At 39.6% G+C, this 21,700-nt stretch overlaps 1 protein-coding gene across 3 annotated transcripts in view; it reads right to left on the bottom strand.

Moving 5' to 3' along the window:
* The window catches only part of KIF1B (kinesin family member 1B), a 130,195-nt gene that overhangs the window by 40,998 nt on the left and 67,497 nt on the right, over positions 1 to 21,700 (bottom strand). For 2 of the 3 annotated variants that reach the window (XM_065888131.1, XM_065888124.1), the window contains 4 exons: positions 3,463 to 3,556; positions 2,231 to 2,379; positions 640 to 818; positions 347 to 484 (listed from right to left, as the gene is read on the bottom strand). In XM_065888131.1, coding sequence (XP_065744203.1) covers positions 347 to 484; positions 640 to 818; positions 2,231 to 2,379; positions 3,463 to 3,556 — 560 coding nt within the window. Of the gene's footprint in view, positions 1 to 346; positions 485 to 639; positions 819 to 2,230; positions 2,380 to 3,462; positions 3,557 to 16,319; positions 17,805 to 21,700 lie in introns of those variants that run through there. The other variant, XM_065888139.1, reaches the window with a different exon arrangement.

Here is a 21,700-nt window from a genome sequence, read left to right as displayed (position 1 = left end):
TCATACTGTGATTTTAAACTATGCAGGATACAGACACAGGTTTCCTTTTTCTTTTAAATCTATCTTGGTCAAGTGTAAGACATTTTGTGAATGAGCTGACAGGCAGGGAAGACTGTCAGTTACTTTGATTGAAAGTCTGAAACTTAAAAAAAATGTGCCTGTTGGGTAAAACTAAAGGGAAATACACCAAATGACACAGTGGCTGTGTATGGGTGGATAAGATTATAAATGGGGCTTTTTTGTACTGTTTTTCTTTAACTTTCTGTAATATCTGCCAAGTCTTTAAACAATTAAAATAAAACCATTCATTACCTGAAAAGAAGACACCAATAAAATCATTACTTACCTTCCTACAAGTTTGAACCAATGGAATCGATCATAAAATGGATCGCTGCCGGTCATGGTGGTTTCACTTTCATCTTGGGCGCTGGAGGCCATCTCACCTGCCCTGTCATACATCTCTCGCATCAAATCCAGCCTCTGCCTGTTCAGTAACCATAAAGTGTGCTGGGTTAATATCACAAGGTCACATCAAAATTTTACCTTGGAAGTATCTTCCATGTAAGATTTTAAAAAGCTGCTCCCACCATTTAATGATATTAAATAAGAATAAAGGCTTTATGCATGACATTTTCATACTTAAGTTTCGCCAAAGACCAATAATGTGTTGCTCCGTTTTTCAGATCCTGGACTTCTACGGCCACCACTGTACGAGGGAACGGTCTGTCTTCCTGAGTTTTTTCCATCTCAGTGGGAAGTAATTCAGCAGGCAAAGGGGAGTACAACGTGTCAGTCAGAAGAACAAACTGAAACTGCACCTAAATGGAAGGAAGAAACCATCGACAAACGGCCTTTCTGTTTTTAGCAAGGAAGTTTTGGAAACAAGGCAATATAATCACGCCTGATGGGAAGGAGGTCAAACAGCAGCACATGCTCAACTGCTTGTGATCAACTGAAAAAAGTGGCCACTTGTATATTAATCATTAAGCTATTTACAGACTTTGTTTTCCTAGCCTGGCACAGTGTTTTTGCACAACCTAAAAATCTCAATATATACTCAAAATATATACTCAAAATATACTTTGGTTGACTGAACGAAGACTTCTGTAGAGAACAAATGGTGGACCCAGGAGTGCACCCTCACCCACTAATGAGAGAAGGTGGAGGCACGCTAAGGTTTTCCATTTTAAATTCAGAGGATTACAACTATTACTCTTAAAATTGTTACCACAGGCTAAGTGCTTTGCATTCATCATGTCATTTATTTCTTGATAGCACCCTATATTTTTACCAACTATTAATGAAATGCTATATACAGCTATAAGACAAAAAGATAGTCCCTGCCATCTTTTAGTCTATTTGAAGAGGGAAATAGTTAATAAATGATTACAAAATGAGATGGGGCTATGAATGAATAAGACGTCTTATCCCCATTTTACAGAACTAGAATATAGCCCTCCGAGAAGATAATGATTTTTCCCAAAGCCAGGCAGTCTGTGCTCTTACCTACTTCACAGTATTGCCCCTCCCACCCCGCCCCCTGTAAATCTTAGCCATCAGGAGACTGTTAAACCGTGGGACATAAAGAAGAATAAATCTAAGATGTGGTGTGATGTTTCAGTAATATTAATTACCATGTCTAGGCACTACTTCAGCACCTTCCATGCATTCACTCTCTCATCTCTCACAAAATCCCTGGGTGGCAGGCACTGTTGCCAAACCCATTTTACAGGTGAGGGACTGGAGGCCTGGGGCTATTAGGGTCAAACAACTGGGAGAGCTGGGGTTGGAACCTGGCTGTCTGGGTGCAGAGTGTACGCGCCTGTCCATCACACAAAACTGCCTCTCAGACCCTAGAAGATGAGAGGGCACATAGGACTTAGAAGTGCCAACTTAATGGTAGAAAACTAAAAGAAAATTGAGATTTTCAGAAACCCAAGAGAAGTATTTTGCTACCAATATGTTTCTCTAGCTCCTGTCAGGAATACGGTCTCCTTGCTTGTAAAATAAGCTAGAAAACATGTTATTTAAAATTTTTCATTTAACAAATATTTAGTTAGTACCTACTGTGCTCCAGGTACATATATTAAATACAGGCATATATAAACCTGTTTCATAGCAAAAAGCTGCTGAGTTCACCCAAGGGAAAGGTTAGCTCAAGATGAGGACCATGAAGCCCACCAGGCTCAGCTCTGCCTCCAGATGGTCCATGTTCCCACACCCTCCGTACCTTCTTCTTCAATTCCACACTGATGGCATTGGCCTCCTTCAGGTAAACGGCATTGCCCCAGAGTAAGTCCCTTAATGAGGTAAACTGGTGAGACTTCCACTTCCGGAAGGCCCACTGGGCCAGCTCAAATTCATGTTGTGTCCAAGGAACTGAAAGAGCAAACGAAGTGTATTGAATGGTGATCTCATAACCATGTAGAAATTATATCCCTCCTCTACCTCATCTCTTTCATCAAGTATTTTCCAGTTTTCCTCCATTCTTTTTTAAGATACACCTTAATGTGTGGTTTATAATAAAGAAAAACCCCTAGTACGTTGTACAACTTCAAATTATCTATTTTTCTTTCTAGTACAGGAAAAAGAAGGTCATATTTCACATAGATATTTTTTTTTTTTTTTAAATATTTATTTAGCCTGTGCCGGGTCTTAGTTGCAGCACGTGGGCTCTTTGTTGAGGCATGCGGGATCTTTAGTTGTGGCATGCAGACTCTTAGTTGCGCGGACTCTTAAGTTGCGCGGATTCTTAGTTGCAGCATGCCTGCAGGATCTAGTTCCCCGACCAGGGATCGAACCCAGGCCCCCTGCATTGGGAGCATGGAGTCTTACCCACTGGACCACCAGGGAAGCCCCTCACATGGATAATTAAAAATAAAGAATTTAGTACATAGATTAAGAGTTCCTTCAAAGTTATTATGAAGGCTTGAGATTACTGAGAGGTTGGATAGAAAAATGAAATGTGATGAATGTTCATACTGCATTGTAAGGCAGTAACTAACCATTAAAGCCCTAATTCAACTAAGAAATTCTAGAAAACTTAAGACAAGTAGGCAGGACCAAGCAATGTGATTAGCAATCTGCCAGAAATAGCTTTAATGTACGCTGATATATTCCAAAGCCCTCACTCGGAAATCCCTGACATAAACCAGAAAATAAAACACAGTATCTTAACAAAGATTAAGCTCTATATTTATTTGCAACATATATGTGAACTTCATATGTACAGTAATATGAGACAGTTTATATAAATTGCCCAACAGATTTCTATGGAGACTACGCTCAGATAGATGGCTTGTATTCTAATAGACACTATGAGCCCCATCCCCACCTCACAGAGTACAGCCTGGATTCTCAGCATTGAGCATTTTTAAATCATCTTTAAATCAGCTCAGTAATTTGACAGCACAGATCAGAAACATATCAATACAGAGGCAAGTTTCAGTCTCTATATTTCACCTTCTTCCTCCTCTTCTTCCTCTTCAGTTGTTTCTGCTGCCAGGGATCTCGTCTCCACCTGCTTCTGCAAGGCCTGCAATTTACTCTCATAATCCTGAACAAAAAGAAAGGAGATAACATGTAGGAGAGAGAGGACATAAGAAGGAAGGAAAAGAAAAAAGAAAGGAAGATTGGGGCAAGGTAGAGATTGCAAAAGACAAAGAAAAGAGAATATTGAGGTAGGAAACAACAGTGAAAAGAAAGACATACAAAGAAATGCTTCAGAAAAAAGCCATAAAGCACACAAAATAGTCTGCAATGGGTAAATGCTTTAAAAGATCTTGTGTTCCAAGGAATTTAACTGCAGTCTCTCTGTTTCTACTCCCTCAGACTCAAGAGTTCTTTACTTGGGGTTGTGGTAGAGGAGAGGGGGGATTTTGAAGGAAAAATGCATGTGTCCGTTAAATGTTAAAATACACTTAAATAGTATCTTTACACATCCAAGAATTCTGGAGAAAACAATACTGGAAAAGATTAAATTCACCAGTATTGCCAAGAGTTCTAATTATCTAACTGTTTGGACGGGGAAAAGAATTCAGACTGTAGACCCTGAAGCTCCCTATGGATGAAATATTACTATCTTTGCAGCTGTAGGATGAGTTTACCCTTCAGGTAACCAAAAGATCACAGTGCTCTTAGGATTGAAATAATCTATATATTGCATTTATTTATTCGATAAATAAACTTTATTTCAAAATATATTATTATAATACAAAATGTATTACTATATTTCAAATCATATTCATCCTTCCTTCCTCCATCTTACTCCACGCAGTCTCAATTAGGGTGATATCAGTCCTAACAGGGAAAAAAAAGTGGTTCTTGGGGGATTAAAAAAAAAAAAGTACTCTTTTTATGTATAAAGCACAAATATACATAGAGTATATAAACTGATATACTGTATATCTGACATATTAAAATTGCATGGTGGAGAGAGATTAAGGGAAAAAATGTCTAAAAAGGTTCCTTGGAGTGTTAAATGAAAAAAAAGCTTGTGTTTTTTGACAATAAAACAAGTTAAGAAAAAAGACCTTCACATAATACAACACCAAATCACAACATAAGCACAGCATTTTAAAAATATACTAGAAGGCTTCCTGCTTCTCTGGGAGTGGGCCGATTCCAGGCTGTCATGGTTTAGGTATGACTATGTACTGTTTTCAAACAGAGCTCTCCAAGTCACAAATCGAATATTCCACGCATTACAGAAGACCACTGAAAGCCTCGCTAGCAAACCCCGTTACAAAAGGCGCTCCCAATGGCTATGCTAAGAGGGATGCAAATATTCTCTAGGCTCCAGTCATTTATCATTTAGTCTCACAAAGGAAGCTTTCTCTCTTTAGTGGAGCTGGCAGTGACCAAGAGCCAGCGAAACAGCTTTTTTTTTTTTTTTTGTGGTACGTGGGCCTCTCACTGCCGTTGCCTCTCCCGCTGCGGAGCACAGGCTCCGGACACGCAGGCTCAGCGGCCATGGCTCACTGGCCCAGCCGCTCCACAGCATGTGGGATCTTCCCGGACTGGGGCACGAACCCGTGTCCCCTGCATCGGCAGGCGGACTCTCAACCACTGCGCCACCAGGGAAGCCCCGAAACAGCTTTTTATAGACATCTAAACACACTTTTTAGGAGACTACGTACTGTGGGAAAAATGAAAAATATAAAGTAGCAGGTAAAAAGACTGCGGTTTTGCTCCTGGCACCTGCTCTTATTAGTCTTATAATTCTGGGAAAGTTAATCCTTTCTACACCTCATTTTTGCCATCTTTAAAATGAAGATTTTAGTGTTCGACCTTGCCTACCACACAGGACTGCAGGAAGGACCAAATGACAAACCATTTAAAAATGCAAGTTAGGGGCTTCCCTGGTGGCGCAGTGGTTGAGAGTCCGCCTGCCGATGCAGGGGACACGGGTTCGTGCCCCGGTCCGGGAAGATCCCACATGCCGCGGAGCGGCTAGGCCCATAAGCCATGGCCGCTGAGCCTGCGCGTTCGGAGCCTGTGCTCCGCGAAGGGAGAGGCCGCAACAATGAGAGGCCCGCGTACCGCAAAAAAAAAAAAAAAAAAAAGCAAGTTCAAGTCCGCTTAAATGGTAACACGCTATCAAAATGACAGGTAGTGTTTTTTAAAAGTTTCTTTTCTAAGTACACCTAGCCCCCAATTCTGGTTTCTAAATACCATTCCCCACTAATAGGAACCAGGGCTCCTTGTGAAACTGACTGACTTCAGATCTGGAGCAAGGAAAATACAAGGTAACCCCAGAATATCTTGGGCCAGAAAGCATGGAGTACTCAAAGACCGATGGGACCATTTCAAAAGGACAAAGACTCCCATTGGCCAATAAATAATAATAACAGGAAAAAAATATACAGCACATTGAGTATGAAAAGAATCCATGAGCCCACAGTGATACTGAAAGGAGAGAAAAAGGGAAAGCTCTTCTTTACCAAAAAACAAAACAAAAAGCCAGTTAATAAATGCAGAGGCAATGACAATTAGAAAATCACTACATTGCAACCCTAGATGCAGTAATTGAATCAGGCAAGGATCATTAATAAAAGCGAAAACAACTGAGTGAAAGGTGGATGGAAAACAGAATATTCACACAATCTCAAGAGCCTACTAACAAGGAGAAAGAGCTGGGAAACATCACATTAACTAAATTTATTAAACTTTAACATTACTGATAATAGAACAAATTGACATTTTGTGTCCACTGATGTGAAGCAAATGGAAGTACACAATGTAACATTTATAGCATTCTTAACAAAAATGTTTACCCTAAATCTAATCTTGGGGAAACAATCAGACAAATTAGAATGTGGCCTAGACTCTTCAAAAATACCTGTGTAACAAAAGATAAAAGAACCATCAGAACCAAATGCAATCAATAAACCGTGACTGGATCTTGGATTAAAAAACATGCACACACACACTTCCAACATTTATATTTTTTAGACAATTAGTGAAATTTGAAAATGACCTGTATTTTACATGATACTGAATCAGTATTAAATTTTTGGATGGGATAATGGTATTAAGAGAATGTCCTTGGTTTTAGGAGATACATGTGTATTTAGGGGTAAACTGACATTATATCTATAACTCACTTTCAAATGATTCAGGAAAAGTATATAAACATGGGTATACAAACGTTCATTGTACTATTTGTTTTCAAAGTAAGAGGTTGGGGGTGTGGTTTCTACAAAACCTATGTTATTACATAGGATTCTTTCAGCAAAAAGAGAAAGACAGCTGATTTACGGAAAAAGCATCAGGTGGAAAAAAATGTTAATATCTTAGCTTGAGGATTTTGTTGTTTTTCATTCTTTCCCCAATTTCTAAATCACAGTAATATACACATAACATAAAATTTACCATCTTAACCACTCTTAAGCTATGAAATACGTTAATAACACCGTGCAACCCTCATCACTATCCACGCTCCAGAACTCTCCACCTTGTAAAACGAAAACTCTGTGTCCTTTAAATACTAACTCTCACCCCCGCAGCCCCTGGCAACCAGCATTCTACCTTCTGTCTCCACAGTTTTGACTACTCTAGGTATCTCACATAAATGGAATCATACAATTGTCACTTTTTGTGACTGGCTTATTTCTAAGGACTTCCTCAAGAATAGGTTTATAAGCTGGTCAAACTACCAATGAAAACAAAATCCTCAGATTCTGACAGTTAAAGTATAAGGATGACTTTCCCTAAGGGCTGTGGTTGTGCTTTAGTGGCAGTAAAGCTGACATAAAAAGATGTTCCATAATGCTATAGACCTAAAACTTTAATTGCATTTTGACCAGGGAAAATTTCTATAAGCAGCTGGTAGTCCAAATGTCAACACCATTCTTGAATTGGCCTCTTCCCCAAACCAGGCTGCACATGAGCTTCCAACAAGGATATTCTGTATGCTACCAGAAAAACTCTAAGCCCTGGATTTTCCTACAACAAACGGATAAAGAGATTCAGATACTATTGTTCTGCTGATTTCATGGGGAAAACTAGGACCATTATGGAAAACACGCTAAAAAAATAACATTATTTTCCAAGAAACTTCCATGTTTATAAAAAGTCCCAACTAACTGAATATATGCTCCATATTTATAAAGGCACCGCACTGGCTGTTTCCTCTTCTAGAATGCTCTCTTCCACCCGACTATCCTTGTTTTTAAGCTCACTGTAGTAGGAACTGTTCTTAATGTTTAACATGGATTGTTTCAATCATCCCAATAACCCTATGAAAATGCTACTATTTTATCCTCATGTTAAAAAAGAAAAAGGCTTAAAGAAATTAAGTAACTTTCCAAAGATCAAAATTAGCAAGTAGTAGAAATAGGATCTGAACCCAAGCAAGTGGACTCAAAGCATGCTTTTTTTTTTTTAACCACTATCCATCCATTCATTTCATCAACAAATTAATACTTTTTTCACTCCTACTATGTGCCAGATGCTAGGAATACAGTGGTCAATAAGACAGAAGTCTCACTGGTAAGGGAGAGATGATAAACAGTCACTGTACACACTAGGATTTCAGTAGAGAGTAGTATTGATACTATGAAGAAAGAAAAAGAAAGGTAGCTTTCAGAGAGTAACAGAGAGAAGAGAGGAGTGGAGGAAGACCTTTAGATTAGGTGGTCAGGGAAGGTCTCTCCATAGAGATAACATTTAATCAGAGCTCTAAGCAAGCACTCTGAGATCTCTGGCGGGGGTTGTTTATTCCAGTCAAATATAACAGCAAGTACAAAGGTCCTGGGATGGAAAGGAACTTGGTGTGTTTAAGGAAAAGCAAGAAAACCTGTGTGGTGGACTGGAGGAGTGAGAAGGGTTAGAGATACAGTTGAGAAGTAGTCAGATAGGGACCAAGCTATGGACAGCCTTATAGGCCACGGGAAGGACTGTGGATTTTATTCTAAGGGAAACCACTGGGTGGTCTAGAGCTGGGAAGTACTGTAGTCTAGCATATGTTTTAAAAATACCACTCTCCACGGAGAATATAGCCTGCGGGCTTGGAAGCAAGGCCAGCAGTCATGAAGCTGTCCCTGCAGTTTCAAGGGAGATGGCAGTGGTCTGGTCCAGGGTATCAGCAGTAAAGGTGATGAAAGGAGAATGGAGTTCGGATGTTTTACAGACAGAGGAAGTGTGTCCTACAGATGATGGGATCATGGAGTGTACTAAAAAAAGGGAAACTGAGGATCACCCTTGGATATTTCGTCTGAGCTAGCTGCCCTGGTTTAGATAGTTTAAATGTGAGATGCCAGTTAGCTTTCTGGATGGCAGGTCAGAGCTGTGCATCTATGTCCAGAGGTCAGGGGAATGGCCCAGGCTGGAGAGAGTACATCTGAGAGTCAGCAGAGAGGGAGGCAGGGCAGTGGTTTGCAGACAGACCGACTGCCTGAGACTGGACCTGGATCCCCACTTAGTAGCTGTGTGACAACGGGAAGGCATGTAAAATGGGAAGAACAACACTTACTTTACAGAAGAGGGCTGTTGCGAGGCTTCAATAAGCTAATGCATGTAAAATGTTTATTGGCCCAAGCACAGTTGACCCTTGAACAACACAGGGGTTGGGGCACTGACCATGCAGTCAAAAATCAGCGTGTAACTTTACAGTCGGCCCTCGGTTTCTGAGGTTCCACGTCCGCAGATTCAACCAACCGTGGATTAAGGAGTACTGCTGAACATATGCACTGAAAAAAAGTCCACATATAAGTGGACCCGTGCAGTTCAAACCCGTGTCTTTCAAGGGTCCACTGTAAATGCGCAACACACAGGAGGTGCTGTCTGCATCATCATCTGTGTGAACGTGGAAATGCGTAAGGTCACCTGGTGGAATGAACAGATACGGAAAGAGCCAATGGCTGTGTCCACAGAGACCATGAAGGAACAGCCAGTGAGGTCAGAGGAAAATCAGAAGCCAAGAGAATAAGGTGTTCCAAGAAGTAAAGAGTAGCAACCCATGTCAAATGCTAGACAGATTTAATAAGATGAGGTCTGAGAAAACACCCTGGATTTGTCACCATGGAGGTTGCTGGTGACCCTAATCAGGGTGGCTTCAGTGGTGAGGTGGGAATGAGTCTGACCAGAGTGAGTTCAACTAAGAATGGGGAGAGGAAACAAGAAAAAGAAGGTGGACAAGTGGGAAAAAGTACAGAAAACGCTCTCAGGAGTATTTTCAGAAAAAGGAACAGAGAACTGCAATGGCAGGTCACAGGGAACACGGAACTTTTTTATAACTGGTGAAATGACATGCTTGTAATGCTGACAGGAATAATGTGGAGGGAGAAAAACTGATGTAAAAGAGAAGGGGTAAATGTTCAGTAAGTCCCTCAGAAGACAGGATGAAGGGAACAATGGCTGGGCTAAGACAGGAGCACAGACGGTTCTTCCACCAACAGGAGGGAAGGTCAAGTGTGGTTTGGACGCAGACCTAGAAGTGGGAAGAAAAGCAAGTTTACTTCTGATTCCTTCTTTTTCTCAAAATGAAAATCATCAGCTGATGAGAGCAAGAAAAGGCCACCTTTTTGTTCCCTAAGGCACCTGGTTGTAAACTTTCAGAGCACCCTGTATTTCTCCCTCAGGGCATTGGTCACAAATGTACTGTATAACCACTGGTGTGACTGTCTAATAGCTATCTCCTCCACAACTCTGTGAATTTCAGGAGGCCGGGGATCTGTCATTCACCACTGACCCACCAGCATCTGGCACTTATCTGTCTTCTAGATCAGATACACAGTCGTGTACTGATCTTCTAGTTAACAGTTCTCAAAAGTGACCATCTTTGAGGGCTTGGCAAATCTGCAGGCCAAATCCAGCCCACCATTTGATAAATACAGTAGTCTTATCAAAATATAGCCATGTCCATCCCTTTGCATATTGTCTATGGCTGCTTTTCTGCTACAACAGCAGAGCTGAGCAGTTTGACAGAGACCACGAGGCCCCCAAAGCCTAAAATATTTACTATCTGGCCCTTTACAGAAAAAGTTTGCCAATCCCTGTTCTAGACAGTGGTTCTCAAAGGTGGATGCTGATCTGGCAGCATCAGTATCACTTGGGAACTTATGAGAAATACAGTTATCAGACCCTCCCCCAGACCTCTTGCATCAGAAACTCTGGGGGTGGGACCAGCATTCTATGTTCTCACAAGCCCCTCAGGGGATTCTGATGCACACAACAGTTTGAGAACCACACTTCTGGGTGATGTGTACAGACGAACAGTGAAGAAAACAAGACAGATAGGTGCTTATTATAGGTGAGTTTACAGTCTCATGGAAGCACCAAGTAAGTGCACAGATAACTACAGGTTAGCATTATTATTAAACAGTGAGCTGCCCTGGGATAGGCTGCGGCAGGAAAAGGGGCTCGTGAGCACCGATCCGGAAGAGGAGCTCAGCACGAGGAGAAAGGATGCCAGTCTTGAGGAAGTGAAAAGCCCAGAGGTGGAAACGAGCTTGGCAAGTTCAAAGAACAAAAGTCCAAAGTGCTTGCTAGTGAGAGAATGTCAAGACTTAAAGTCAGAGAGACAGGCAAGAAGCCCAAACAGGGACAGCCTTGGAAGCTACGATAAGAGGTTCATATTTTAAAGTGCAATGGGAAGCCACTGGAGGCCACTGGCACTGATTTTTGTTTTCAAAGGACGCTGCTGGTTGCTACGTGGACAATGGCGTACGGGGGTCAGGAACAGAAGTGAAGAGACCAGCTAGGAGGCTACTGTGGTACTACAGGTGAGACACGATGGTGCCACAACTAGGGCATCTCTGAGGAGGTGGCATTTAAGGCAAAATCAATGTCACAATCCTGGGTTTTCTGGTTAGGCTGTTTCTGACATTAGAGGCTTGGCTCATTTTGCTAATGCTGCCTTCTTCTTTTAATGGTAGATTATAATTAGCAAGCGAAAGCTGGAAGGGAGATGTCCACGCCCCAGTTCTTGTCAACACCTTAATGTACTCACCACCAGCAGCACCATGCGGACACAGTCTCAGATCTATGCCTCCAGGGGTCTCACAACACCTATTCTTAGACCTGTGCAGCTCCTATTTTCTCCCAATCTCTCAGTCCTATCTTGGTCTCATTAACTTTACTTTCCAAACATGGTCCAAGCAAGAGCCTTCTTCACCTTGTGGGATATATACACAGGGCTTATCCCCCTCCACGAACTGATTCATTGATTCTATCTCCAAATAATCTATCAGTCATTCCCTCCATCCTGTCCCCCCGCCTCTGTTTGGAAAGCATCGTTCCTCATTTAGTTCATCCAGCAACTTCCCAACTGCAGCACTGGGCTCTGAATTTGCCTCTATCCAACCCAAACTTTGGCCATTTCTAAAAGATGAATCTACGAATGCAATCTCCCTGTATAATACATGGTAGCTTCCATCGTGCTCAAGATAAAATCCGAAGTCCTTAGCATGCCATGATCTGGCCCCTGCCCCACCCCCCACCAGGTCTCCCAAGTTACTCGCAGTTCCCTGGACCTGACATGTTTCCTCCTTCTCCCTGCCATTCTTCACTTGGATACATTTGCAGTTGTACTTTGGGACTCTGCTCTTGGCCCAGGGCTTCCTCTTTCAAAAACCTTTTCCTGCTCTGCCCACACTCATCCTGTGTACACAACTATCACTACACATACCATACTGCACTGGAATGGTCTGTACTGTCCTAGAAATGGTCAGGTCTTGGCAACTTTTCCACCAGGTTCTCCAACAGCAGAGAAATACAAAGTACCTGAAGGGAAAGGGTAAGGAGGCTGAAGCAAGCCAATCCAGGCGTTAACATTTCCCTTAAGTTCCAAATTTCGTATTTAAAAACTCATGTTGGGGAAAAAAAAAACCCATGTGGATTTTGTATTCTACTCCATTATGTATGATTATGTTGCTTTTCAACATAAAAAATAATGTCATGTCCCAATGTTCAATAAGACTGATGGTCCGCTCCAGAAAAATCTTCTGCTTTGTCCTGTTCACCTCTAACATATCACCAATGCTCTGGGTGGAGAAAAGCAGTGGCTAAGGGAAAAAAGAAAAGCTAAACAGAGTTACTCAAAGCTTTCTAGAAATGTCATTTCTACCCATATGAAGTATACCATTTCATTTAAAGAAAACTGCAAATCAAAATTATATAGTTGAAAAAAACAGAAAATACAAGATAAACTCAAAGAAATCATAAGGGATATCTGATATCCTCATTATCTTATAATATAAAAGGTTTTATTTAAGTAAAATGTAGCATAAAATAGGGATTAAAGACCTCATTTAAGATAGAATTTTGATAAATCAAAAAGGGTAACAAAAAGCAAAAGCTCTAAACAAATCAAGTTCATGTAGAAATATTTTTTAAAAGGTATGGTTTGTAACCATCTTCGGGTGAAAGAGCAATAAATAAAAGTCAAGACCAGGTTTCATTAGCATCACTCTGTTTCACTTTCCCTCCTCCCACATCAGAGAGAAATCACACTCTTAAGAGATAATTTCAGTTTTTATTGAATGAGGACTTTATTTTTTAACATTACAAACTAACTCTCCCTTTCTGAAAAGGTAGATCTTACACTCAAAGACAATCTTCAAGCATTTTCTAAAAAGAAACTGAGGGAGAAATCCATAAGTTCATTAACAAGAAGATTCACAACTTCTTTTTACAGTAATGATGGGAGGAAACCAATACACTTCACAACCTACATTGGTTCAAACTAAGTATCTAGAGCAGATTTTTAAATCTCAGAAAGATGACATAAAGTAGACAATTATGAAAACTGTTCATAATACAGAATTTGGCTCTAACAGTGCAGAACAAATGCTTGCTTTGCACTGCACCTAAGAAGGCGTCTTCATTAAGGTACGCCAGGACTCAACAGCTTCCCCTGCTCCCAGTCCTTTGTACAAATCATTAAGGCAAGTCTACAAAGGACCAATAAGGCACAAGGGTATAGCAGCTGACGGGAGAAAACCTATGTAACCTCCTGTAGTCTGACAGCCTTTAATGCAGACATCAGTGTGACAAACTGTGTTCTGTCCTGTTTTGTTTTGTTTTTCTTCAGCATCAACCTACACCTAAAGCACAAGAGGTCACTTCAAGTCACTTCAATGGAATAAACAATTCCCATTCATTGCATTTTCCAGTGAAAAGAGAAGCACCAGAAAGAATTAGAAGCAAAACTAAAGGAAAAGCCCTTTGGTTTAGACTTATTAGATAAACAGAAGTCTTTAACTCTCCAAGGAATACCATAGTGTGTGGTTTGGTTTGTGAAACTCTACCAATTGATTAGGACTCTATTTCCATTATTGTCAGATCATTATATAATTTCAATAGCACAAACTTTTAAAAAAAATTTCACTATGATAATAGCTAGGGATATTTCAATAATACAATAATGGCTTAAATGGTGACCATTTCCCTTTGGTCTTGTAGTATTTAAGCTTAGGGACAGATACTGTCAAATTAAAAAAACAAACGAAGCAATGTAGGCTACACCAATCACAAAAGCATGGTACTAGTTACTTCTTCAGTGAAAGTCAATGAAGAAATTCCATTCACACAGTTATTGTCTAAGACAAGTATCTGCTCTGAAATGCATGAAGGGCAATCAAATCTTGGTTCATTTCTTTCTGGTCATCTGAAATTAAGGGCTACATTAGATATCTAAACATTTCAATGATCTGAGGGCACCTGGGTCAGCACATGAAGCACAAATACAAATCTAACTCTTTGGAATATCAGTGTGGGTATAGTGCCTACACAACCCACATTTGTAAATGAAATACTGTATTTCTCTTCATTCTACAGTGTCTCCTGATCACCAGGAGAAACTCACTCCCATTGTTTAGTGTGAAAGGGAGGTACCTGCCCATAATGACATTAAAAGGCCACCATAAAAATGAAAATATATAGGCCTATCCTATGTTATCTCAAGTTGGAAAATTGAAAGCCCACTTTTGCTACAGAGTTGAAAGCTGCGTTGTTATTATTATTAGTTTTAGAAAATGAACTTTTTTGCAAGAAAGAAATAGATAACATAACTATGTCTAAGAAGAACAAAGAAGGGCAAATGGGGTTTACACAAGATGCACTGAAGTGACTGATCTGAAGTACCCTACCAAGTATATTCAAACCACATGGTACAGGACGCTGTCATCTCAATTAAGTCAACTCGTCACAAACATCATTCAGTCAACCCATGACAGACATCACCCCTGTCTAATCTGTCATAAAACTTCAGCTGAAGACTAGGACTGCTCTAGCTATGAAAGCAAAAATAACCCCCAAAGTTAATTGGAAGCAACTTTCTGTGCATTATAAAAGCATTTTCTTAGAAGCAAAGAAAAAATATACTATGATTAAAAATAATGTTCTAATAAAGAATAGTGCCTACACGCAAAGGAAAAAACCCCACGTAATCACAATCTTTAAGGCTTCCTTGAACATTAACTGCTATCCTGGATGTAATTTTTCACACCATCTGGAAGACAAGCGTTTGATAGGTGACTTAGCAATCTTCAACAACATGATGTCAGACAATCTCATAGACATCTCTGGCTCTTCACACCACCTCTTTAAAAAGTTTCTGACAAGTTCAAGAGATGAAGGATGCAGAAAACTATTCTTTTCTTCCCATCAAAATCCATCTTTTTTAGTGGATTCTCCAGTGAGGCAAACTGAGAGCACAACATAGTAAAATGAGGTATTGATACAATAACTGTTCATCAAGACTTCTCTTTCCTTGCTTGAGTATCTGTGAGGATCACTGCTGCTGACCAAAGAATAGTTTATTATACATCATCTCCTTTATTCTAAACCAAACCAAAGTTAACTTATTTCATTATTTCATCATCTACTGAAAATAAGTACACACAGCCAAATGCTGTAGCCTTCTCCCCATGTTCCACCTCTCCCCTCTCTCCACCAAATAACCTCCCTATAAACTTATACATACTGCTCAAAGAATCATACGAGTATTTTGTTGGTATTTCTGTTGGCAAGATATTGGTGAATAGTTCAGCGTCTCTCTGTGTATGTATTTGTGTGAGAAATGATATGTTAAACTTCAAAATGCGAACCACAAACAGAAATCCAGACAGATGCCAATTTAAAGATTTCAGTATTATGACAAAATTCATACATACACTGATGCAGTCAAAAGAAAAAAAAAAACCCTACTGAATCAGTTCTATGTAAAATATAGAAGAGCAAGAAGATGTGGAAGTTCCACGGAAGATGCAAAGCTGTGTCCTATAAAATATGTCCAAAGACATTTAGTTCTGGTTTTTGAAAATTTCCATGATATTTAAAGAAAGAAACAGACATGGATAAGAAATCCAAAGCTGTGTTCACACAGTTGCATGTTATTATTTTTAAACTAATGTCTAACATTTATGGGGAAATAATAGACATTTAATGCTACATATCAAATTCCTCTTTTGAATGTTTGCATAAACCAAGAGGCAAGTCTTTCTGGATATCAGATAAATTTATAGGCATTATAAAAACATAGCAAACTTACACCGAAACAAGACCAGTCTGTGTAAGTAAGTATATTATCTAGGCACCAAGAAAGGAGGAAAGTCTCAGAAAAATAAGGGAGGTCTCAATGTTTTTTCCAAAATTCCAGAAACTGCCCACTTATGGTATACAAACAAAAGGGAGGTGTCGAAACATTTACCAGTGTTTTATGTTTTAACAATATTAAAATCAGTTAATATTTTAGAAGCACAACATTATAATCATAACGCAAATACTAGGAACTCAAGGCCAAGGCTAGAACCAACCCAAATCATAAGCTACCATCGCCAGTTTCCTCCACCAAGGGTTCAAGTTTGTCCAGTAATTTATACTGTGGTTTCTCGACCAGCTTTGAGATTGGGTGCTGAGAACTGTCGCCTCATTCTCGGAGGTGTCACAAACTGGCTACAGTGGTTGGGTTTGTCAGTCTGCTTTTGACAGGAATTGGCTGCACTGCCCTCTAACTGACCTCCAGTGTTATAATTACAGTAAGACTGACGATGTTGATGCATATGGCGCTTTGCCTGGAAAGTCTGCAGATCAGCCGTGGGGTGACCACTGTGGGAGTTTAGTGATTCTGAAGAAGCAGATGCCTGGCAGTGCACGCTTTTCGGTTGGCCATTATTGAGCGAGTTGCTTCTCCAGCGTAACTGAGGTGGCTGTTGTTGATTATTAATATGCTGCTTGCTTACTTGAATGTGATCTTGACTTCGAGTGCCCTGAGAGCCCCATGGTAACTGGGGATCCTTAGAAGCTGCTCTACTCCCCTTCTCTTGGTTCTCCTGTTTACTTCCTTTCCTTCCATCTTCATCTTTTGGAATTCTAAGCTCTATAACCTCATCTTCTGTTATGATGATATGTGTCCCGGGACTCCAAGAGTTTCTGTGTTTAGGGTTGCTCTTGAAGGGGAACCGGGGCTTCCGGTTCTCAGGAGGGATGAACCTATGAGGTACATTCTGCCGGCGAAGCTGCTTTGTTATCTCCTGCTGTTGCAGGTTCTTGAACCGAATTTGCTCCTGCCTCATCCAACGCAGACGTCCACGTCTAAAAGCTGGGTCTCCATTCATCAGCTGGGAAACACGCTCTTCTTTCCCAAGTTCTCCACTGTCTCCTTTACATACATCGATCTCAGACCTGCTACTGGCACCAGCTCCAACAGGTTCCTTTGCTTTGTGGTTTCCTTGGGTTTTCTGTTCCTGAGACCCAATCAGTGGCAAGACTTTCTCCATTTTGAGCATTTTATTTCTTAATACTTTTATCTCCTCATCTTTCATGTTATTTTGCTTTTTGACTTCTTGCAAAATGTCTTCCAGCTTGTCTATATGAACCTTGAGGTCATCCACATCAGTTCCTCCTTTACTACTGGCCATCATGTCTTCAATCTTCTCATCCCCTACACCAACCGTGTCCCAGACATCCCTGGCCACTGCCCTCCAGGAGTCCCGCTCGTTGGGGTCTTTCTTCCCATACATGGCACAAAGCTCTTTCATCTTAACGATGGCCAAGGCTTCAATCTCCTGCCTACTGTGCCTAAAATCGTTGAGAGCAACCTCATAGCATATCTCTTTTACAGCCTGTATCTTAAGATCTGAGATGGTGACCCACTTGGAATCTTTACTCAGGCGTCTTCTTTGGGGGATTTGATACATTTTAATTGGTTCTCGTTTCTTCCCACTGCTAGGGAGGCCACATTTTTTAACAATGGTTTGCAACTTGCTGGGAGGTAGCTTTTCTCTCAGAGAAGTAATCAGTTTCCAGCTCTCTTCACAGGACCTCTTGTCAGAATCGTCCCCGCTATCAGAATCCGCGTCCTTTGGAAAAACAAAATCAAAAAATGGCCCCAAAATAACCAAAATTAAAATGTAAAAAAGGAAAATCAAATCGAAGAAAAAGCAAGCAAAAAAGCCCTAATAAATTTAAAAACAAAATCCAAAAAACTAAAAAAAACAAACAAACAAAAAAACCCCTAAATGATGTGCAAGTCTATTAAGACATATGCTTATGTAGATTATTATTCATATAAAGATTTGCTTGTTTTGTTTTGTTTTTTCTAGTAACATTAATCCAAATTTCCACTTTCTGGCTTAAGTGATGAAATCTGCAATCAAATTTTTTAGGAGGACTGAAACAGTGAGAAACAGTCTCTCACTGTAAGGTCACATGAAGTTATTAACAAAACGGTGTGAAATAACATCTCCACTAACTCAAGAAAACGAAGTAAAACCTTTGCCCCATACATGCTAACACCCATGCAGCCACTTCCCCACATTTGCCTTGGTTATTGCTGTTGCTTCTTCCAGAAACTCTTTCCCCCATGAGTGAGCACAGATGCCATACAAGATGTGACGAGCAGGCGGATTAACAAAGGTTAGTAATGCTGTAGGATGCCACGTTTTGTTTAGCTTTACTAAAAAGAGCAGCCCTAGAAAAAAGTTAGAAGATGAGAAAGTAGAAAAAGCAGTCAAACAGGGATTATGTTAAAAATGCTAAGAATCCCTATTAGCAGACCATGTGAGGTTCTTATCAACCAAATTGTTTTTTTTCCTAGACGATAAGAGGGTTCTGAAACTAGTCTTTCCATGAGCATACATCAGATTTGCTACTGTCTTGGGTCAGGTCAAATTGATCGATTTCATTTGTACAATTAAAGTTTGTTATCCAGAGAATAAGGATGTATAAAAAAGGATCTTCATAGTGGGTCTGCTACTTTGTTTTCCACACACTTAAACCAATAAATACCTCACCTCCAAAATTTTAGGAAACAAATCTCCAGAACATAAATTAAGCTAGGTAAATATACTTTCATTAAACATTATTCAAAATTCCCCAAGTAATACTTTAATAAATACAACTTAGAGACGTGTTCCATCTATGAAAACCCATGGTATTTCTAGTTTTTCGAGGAATATTACTTTAAGTTGACAACTCTTCCTATCAACACGTAAAATACAAAGGTTATATTCTGCTTATGTACTCTGCTTATGGACCCAATTTAAAATGTTATCTCTCTCTGTCTTTCCAGCTATCTTTGCCCCATTACCTCTTTTTCAAACAACTTTACTTAGGTCTAAAACAGCAGCCTGAATTCACAGCTAAGCAGTTTCAATGGCTATTTGGACAATAGCCAATTATTCTTAACTAACACAAGCAAATCTTGATAACACGGGTCTAACTGAAAGCAGTGTTGGACTTAGAACTCCCTATGACAGATAGGATTAAGGAAGAATTTCTATTCAGGAGATAAAAGTTCCTGGGAACGGGCTTCCCTGGTGGTGCAGTGGTTGAGAGTCCGCCTGCCGATGCAGGGGACGCGGGTTCCACATGCCGGGGAGCAGCTGGGCCCGTGAGCCATGGCCGCTGAGCCTGCGCTGTGCTCTGCAATGGGAGAGGCCACAACAATGAGAGGCCCGCGTACTGCAAAAAAAAAAAAAAAAAAAAAAAAAAGTTCCTGGGAAAAGAAACTACTCACTGGAGGAGTAGTTCAAGACAGTCTAGGAAATGAAAATATTCTTATTTAATAGTCTCTTTTACTTTGGCTATGATTACCAAAATTATCTCTAGGAAAGGGTTAAAAAAAAAAGAGTTGAAACTGATAAATAGTATCTTGTTTTCTAGACCAAAGATTTCTAGGTACAGTTACTTTCTAGGGGACAAAAAAATAACCTCTAACAATAATAATAATTTGGCCCCTGAATCTGGAGATGTTACTACTGATTTGTATTATTTCTATTTGTCTATAAATGGTTACTAAACCATTTATAACCCCTACCTATTTGAAAATTTAGCAGCAAAAAGCAGATAAAGCTAAATTTACAGACTCTATACTATTTTTTTCTTTTTCTTTTTCTTTTTAAAATCTTAAGTGATAAAAAAGTGATAAAAGATGACATTAATAAATATTAAAGAAAAAAAAGTATGTCTGACTCCTAAAAAGGTTTTCTTGCAAATATGTATAAACTGAGTTTTTTTGTTTGTTTGTTTTTAATAAACTGAGTTTTATAGAACACAAATTCTCTCTGATTCTTCCTACATAATTAACTATCAGGTTTTTTCCTGGCTTCTTTTCTTTTCCTTTAAAAACTGCTTAATGATGAAATGAACACTACCTAATTCAGGAAATATTCTAATCATTGCTTTAATGTCGTACTTAAGAGAGAAAAGTTATGCCTTTAAACTCTAAAATAAAACATAACTAAATGAGTTTACATAAATCTAAAAGAACTCATCAAGTGGCCATAATTTTCTTTCTTTTTAAAATACTGTCATATTGACTCTGTAGAATATGTTCTCCTTAAAGCTCAAACATATCACCCCCATCACATACTGACCATGATACTGAAAACTCCTGCAAAGCTCATGTGCCAAGATGCAAATCCTATCTCATGTCAAAAAAAAAGAAAAGGGAGATTTTAAGAAATTTAGATTCATTTATTACAGGGTTGGAAAAACTACTCAGATCTGTCCAATTCACATGTCACTAAATGATCCTTCTGCTTTCATTAAATACCAAATGCAAAGTGGGCCTCCTAAAGAGGCATGAAGATTATGCAAATAAGAGAGAAAATACCCAAAACATGTGTGAAAAAGCAAGCACAGAAAGGACCAGGCGTATAATCAAGCACTAACTATGAGAGAATATTCAGCAATGTAACAATGGGATGCATTTGGGGAATCATTGTAATAGAAAACTCATGAGCCTGAATTCCATTTTTTAATGCTGTTGTTATGCAAAAATAATTGTATATAATAAATATTAAATATTTACTGAATAATAATTCCTTTGTATCTTCTCAATGTATATCCATAGGGTACATTCAAAACATATCTGTTGGTTGACCAATATAGGGTCATAAAATTACATTTTTATTCAGTATTGTTAACTGTTAGGTATGCTTCAGGCTGAAGGGTTAGAAATCAACTCTTGAGGACAAGAACTTTAACTGGAGTAGAAAGCTGGACTTATGGGAGGAAAGCAACCTCCTTGCTTGAAAGGAGCTGCTTATTTATTTTTATCATCTTTATTGGAGTATAATTGCTTTACAATGGTGTGTTAGCTTCTGCTTTATAACAAAGTGAATCAGCTATACATATACATATATCGCCATATCTCCTCCCTCTTGTGTCTCCCTCCCACCCTCCCTTTTCCACCCCTCTAGGTGGTCACGAAGCACCAAGCTGATCTCCCTGTGCTATGAGGCTGCCTCTCACTAGCTATCTATTTTACATTTGGTAGTATATATAAGTACATGCCACTCTCTCACTTCGTCCCAGCTTACCCTTCCCCCTCCTCGTGTCCTCAAGTCGGTTCTCTATGTCTGTATGTCTGCGTCTTTATCCCTGTCCTGCCCCTAGGTTCTTCAGAACCTTTTTTTTTTTTTTTTAGATTCCATATATATGTGTTAGCATACGGTATTTATTTTTTTCTTTCTGACTTACTTCACTCTGTATGACAGACTCTAGGTCCATCCACCTCACTACAAATAACTCAATTTCGTTTCTTTTTATGGCTGAGTAATATTCCATTGTATATATGTGCCACATCTTCTTTATCCATTCATCTGTCGATGGACACTTAGGCTGCTTCCATGTCCTGGCTATTGTAAACAGAGCTTCAATGAACATTGTGGTACCTGACTCTTTTTGAATTATGGTTTTCTCAGGGTATATGCCCAGTAGTGGGATTGCTGGGTCTTCTATTTTTAGTTTT

Source organism: Phocoena phocoena, chromosome 1, assembly GCF_963924675.1.
Source record: "Phocoena phocoena chromosome 1, mPhoPho1.1, whole genome shotgun sequence".
NCBI classification, from domain to species: Eukaryota; Metazoa; Chordata; class Mammalia; order Artiodactyla; family Phocoenidae; genus Phocoena; species Phocoena phocoena.
The sequence above is the reverse complement of the archived record's forward strand: the minus strand, read 5'-3'. Positions and strand labels throughout refer to the sequence as shown.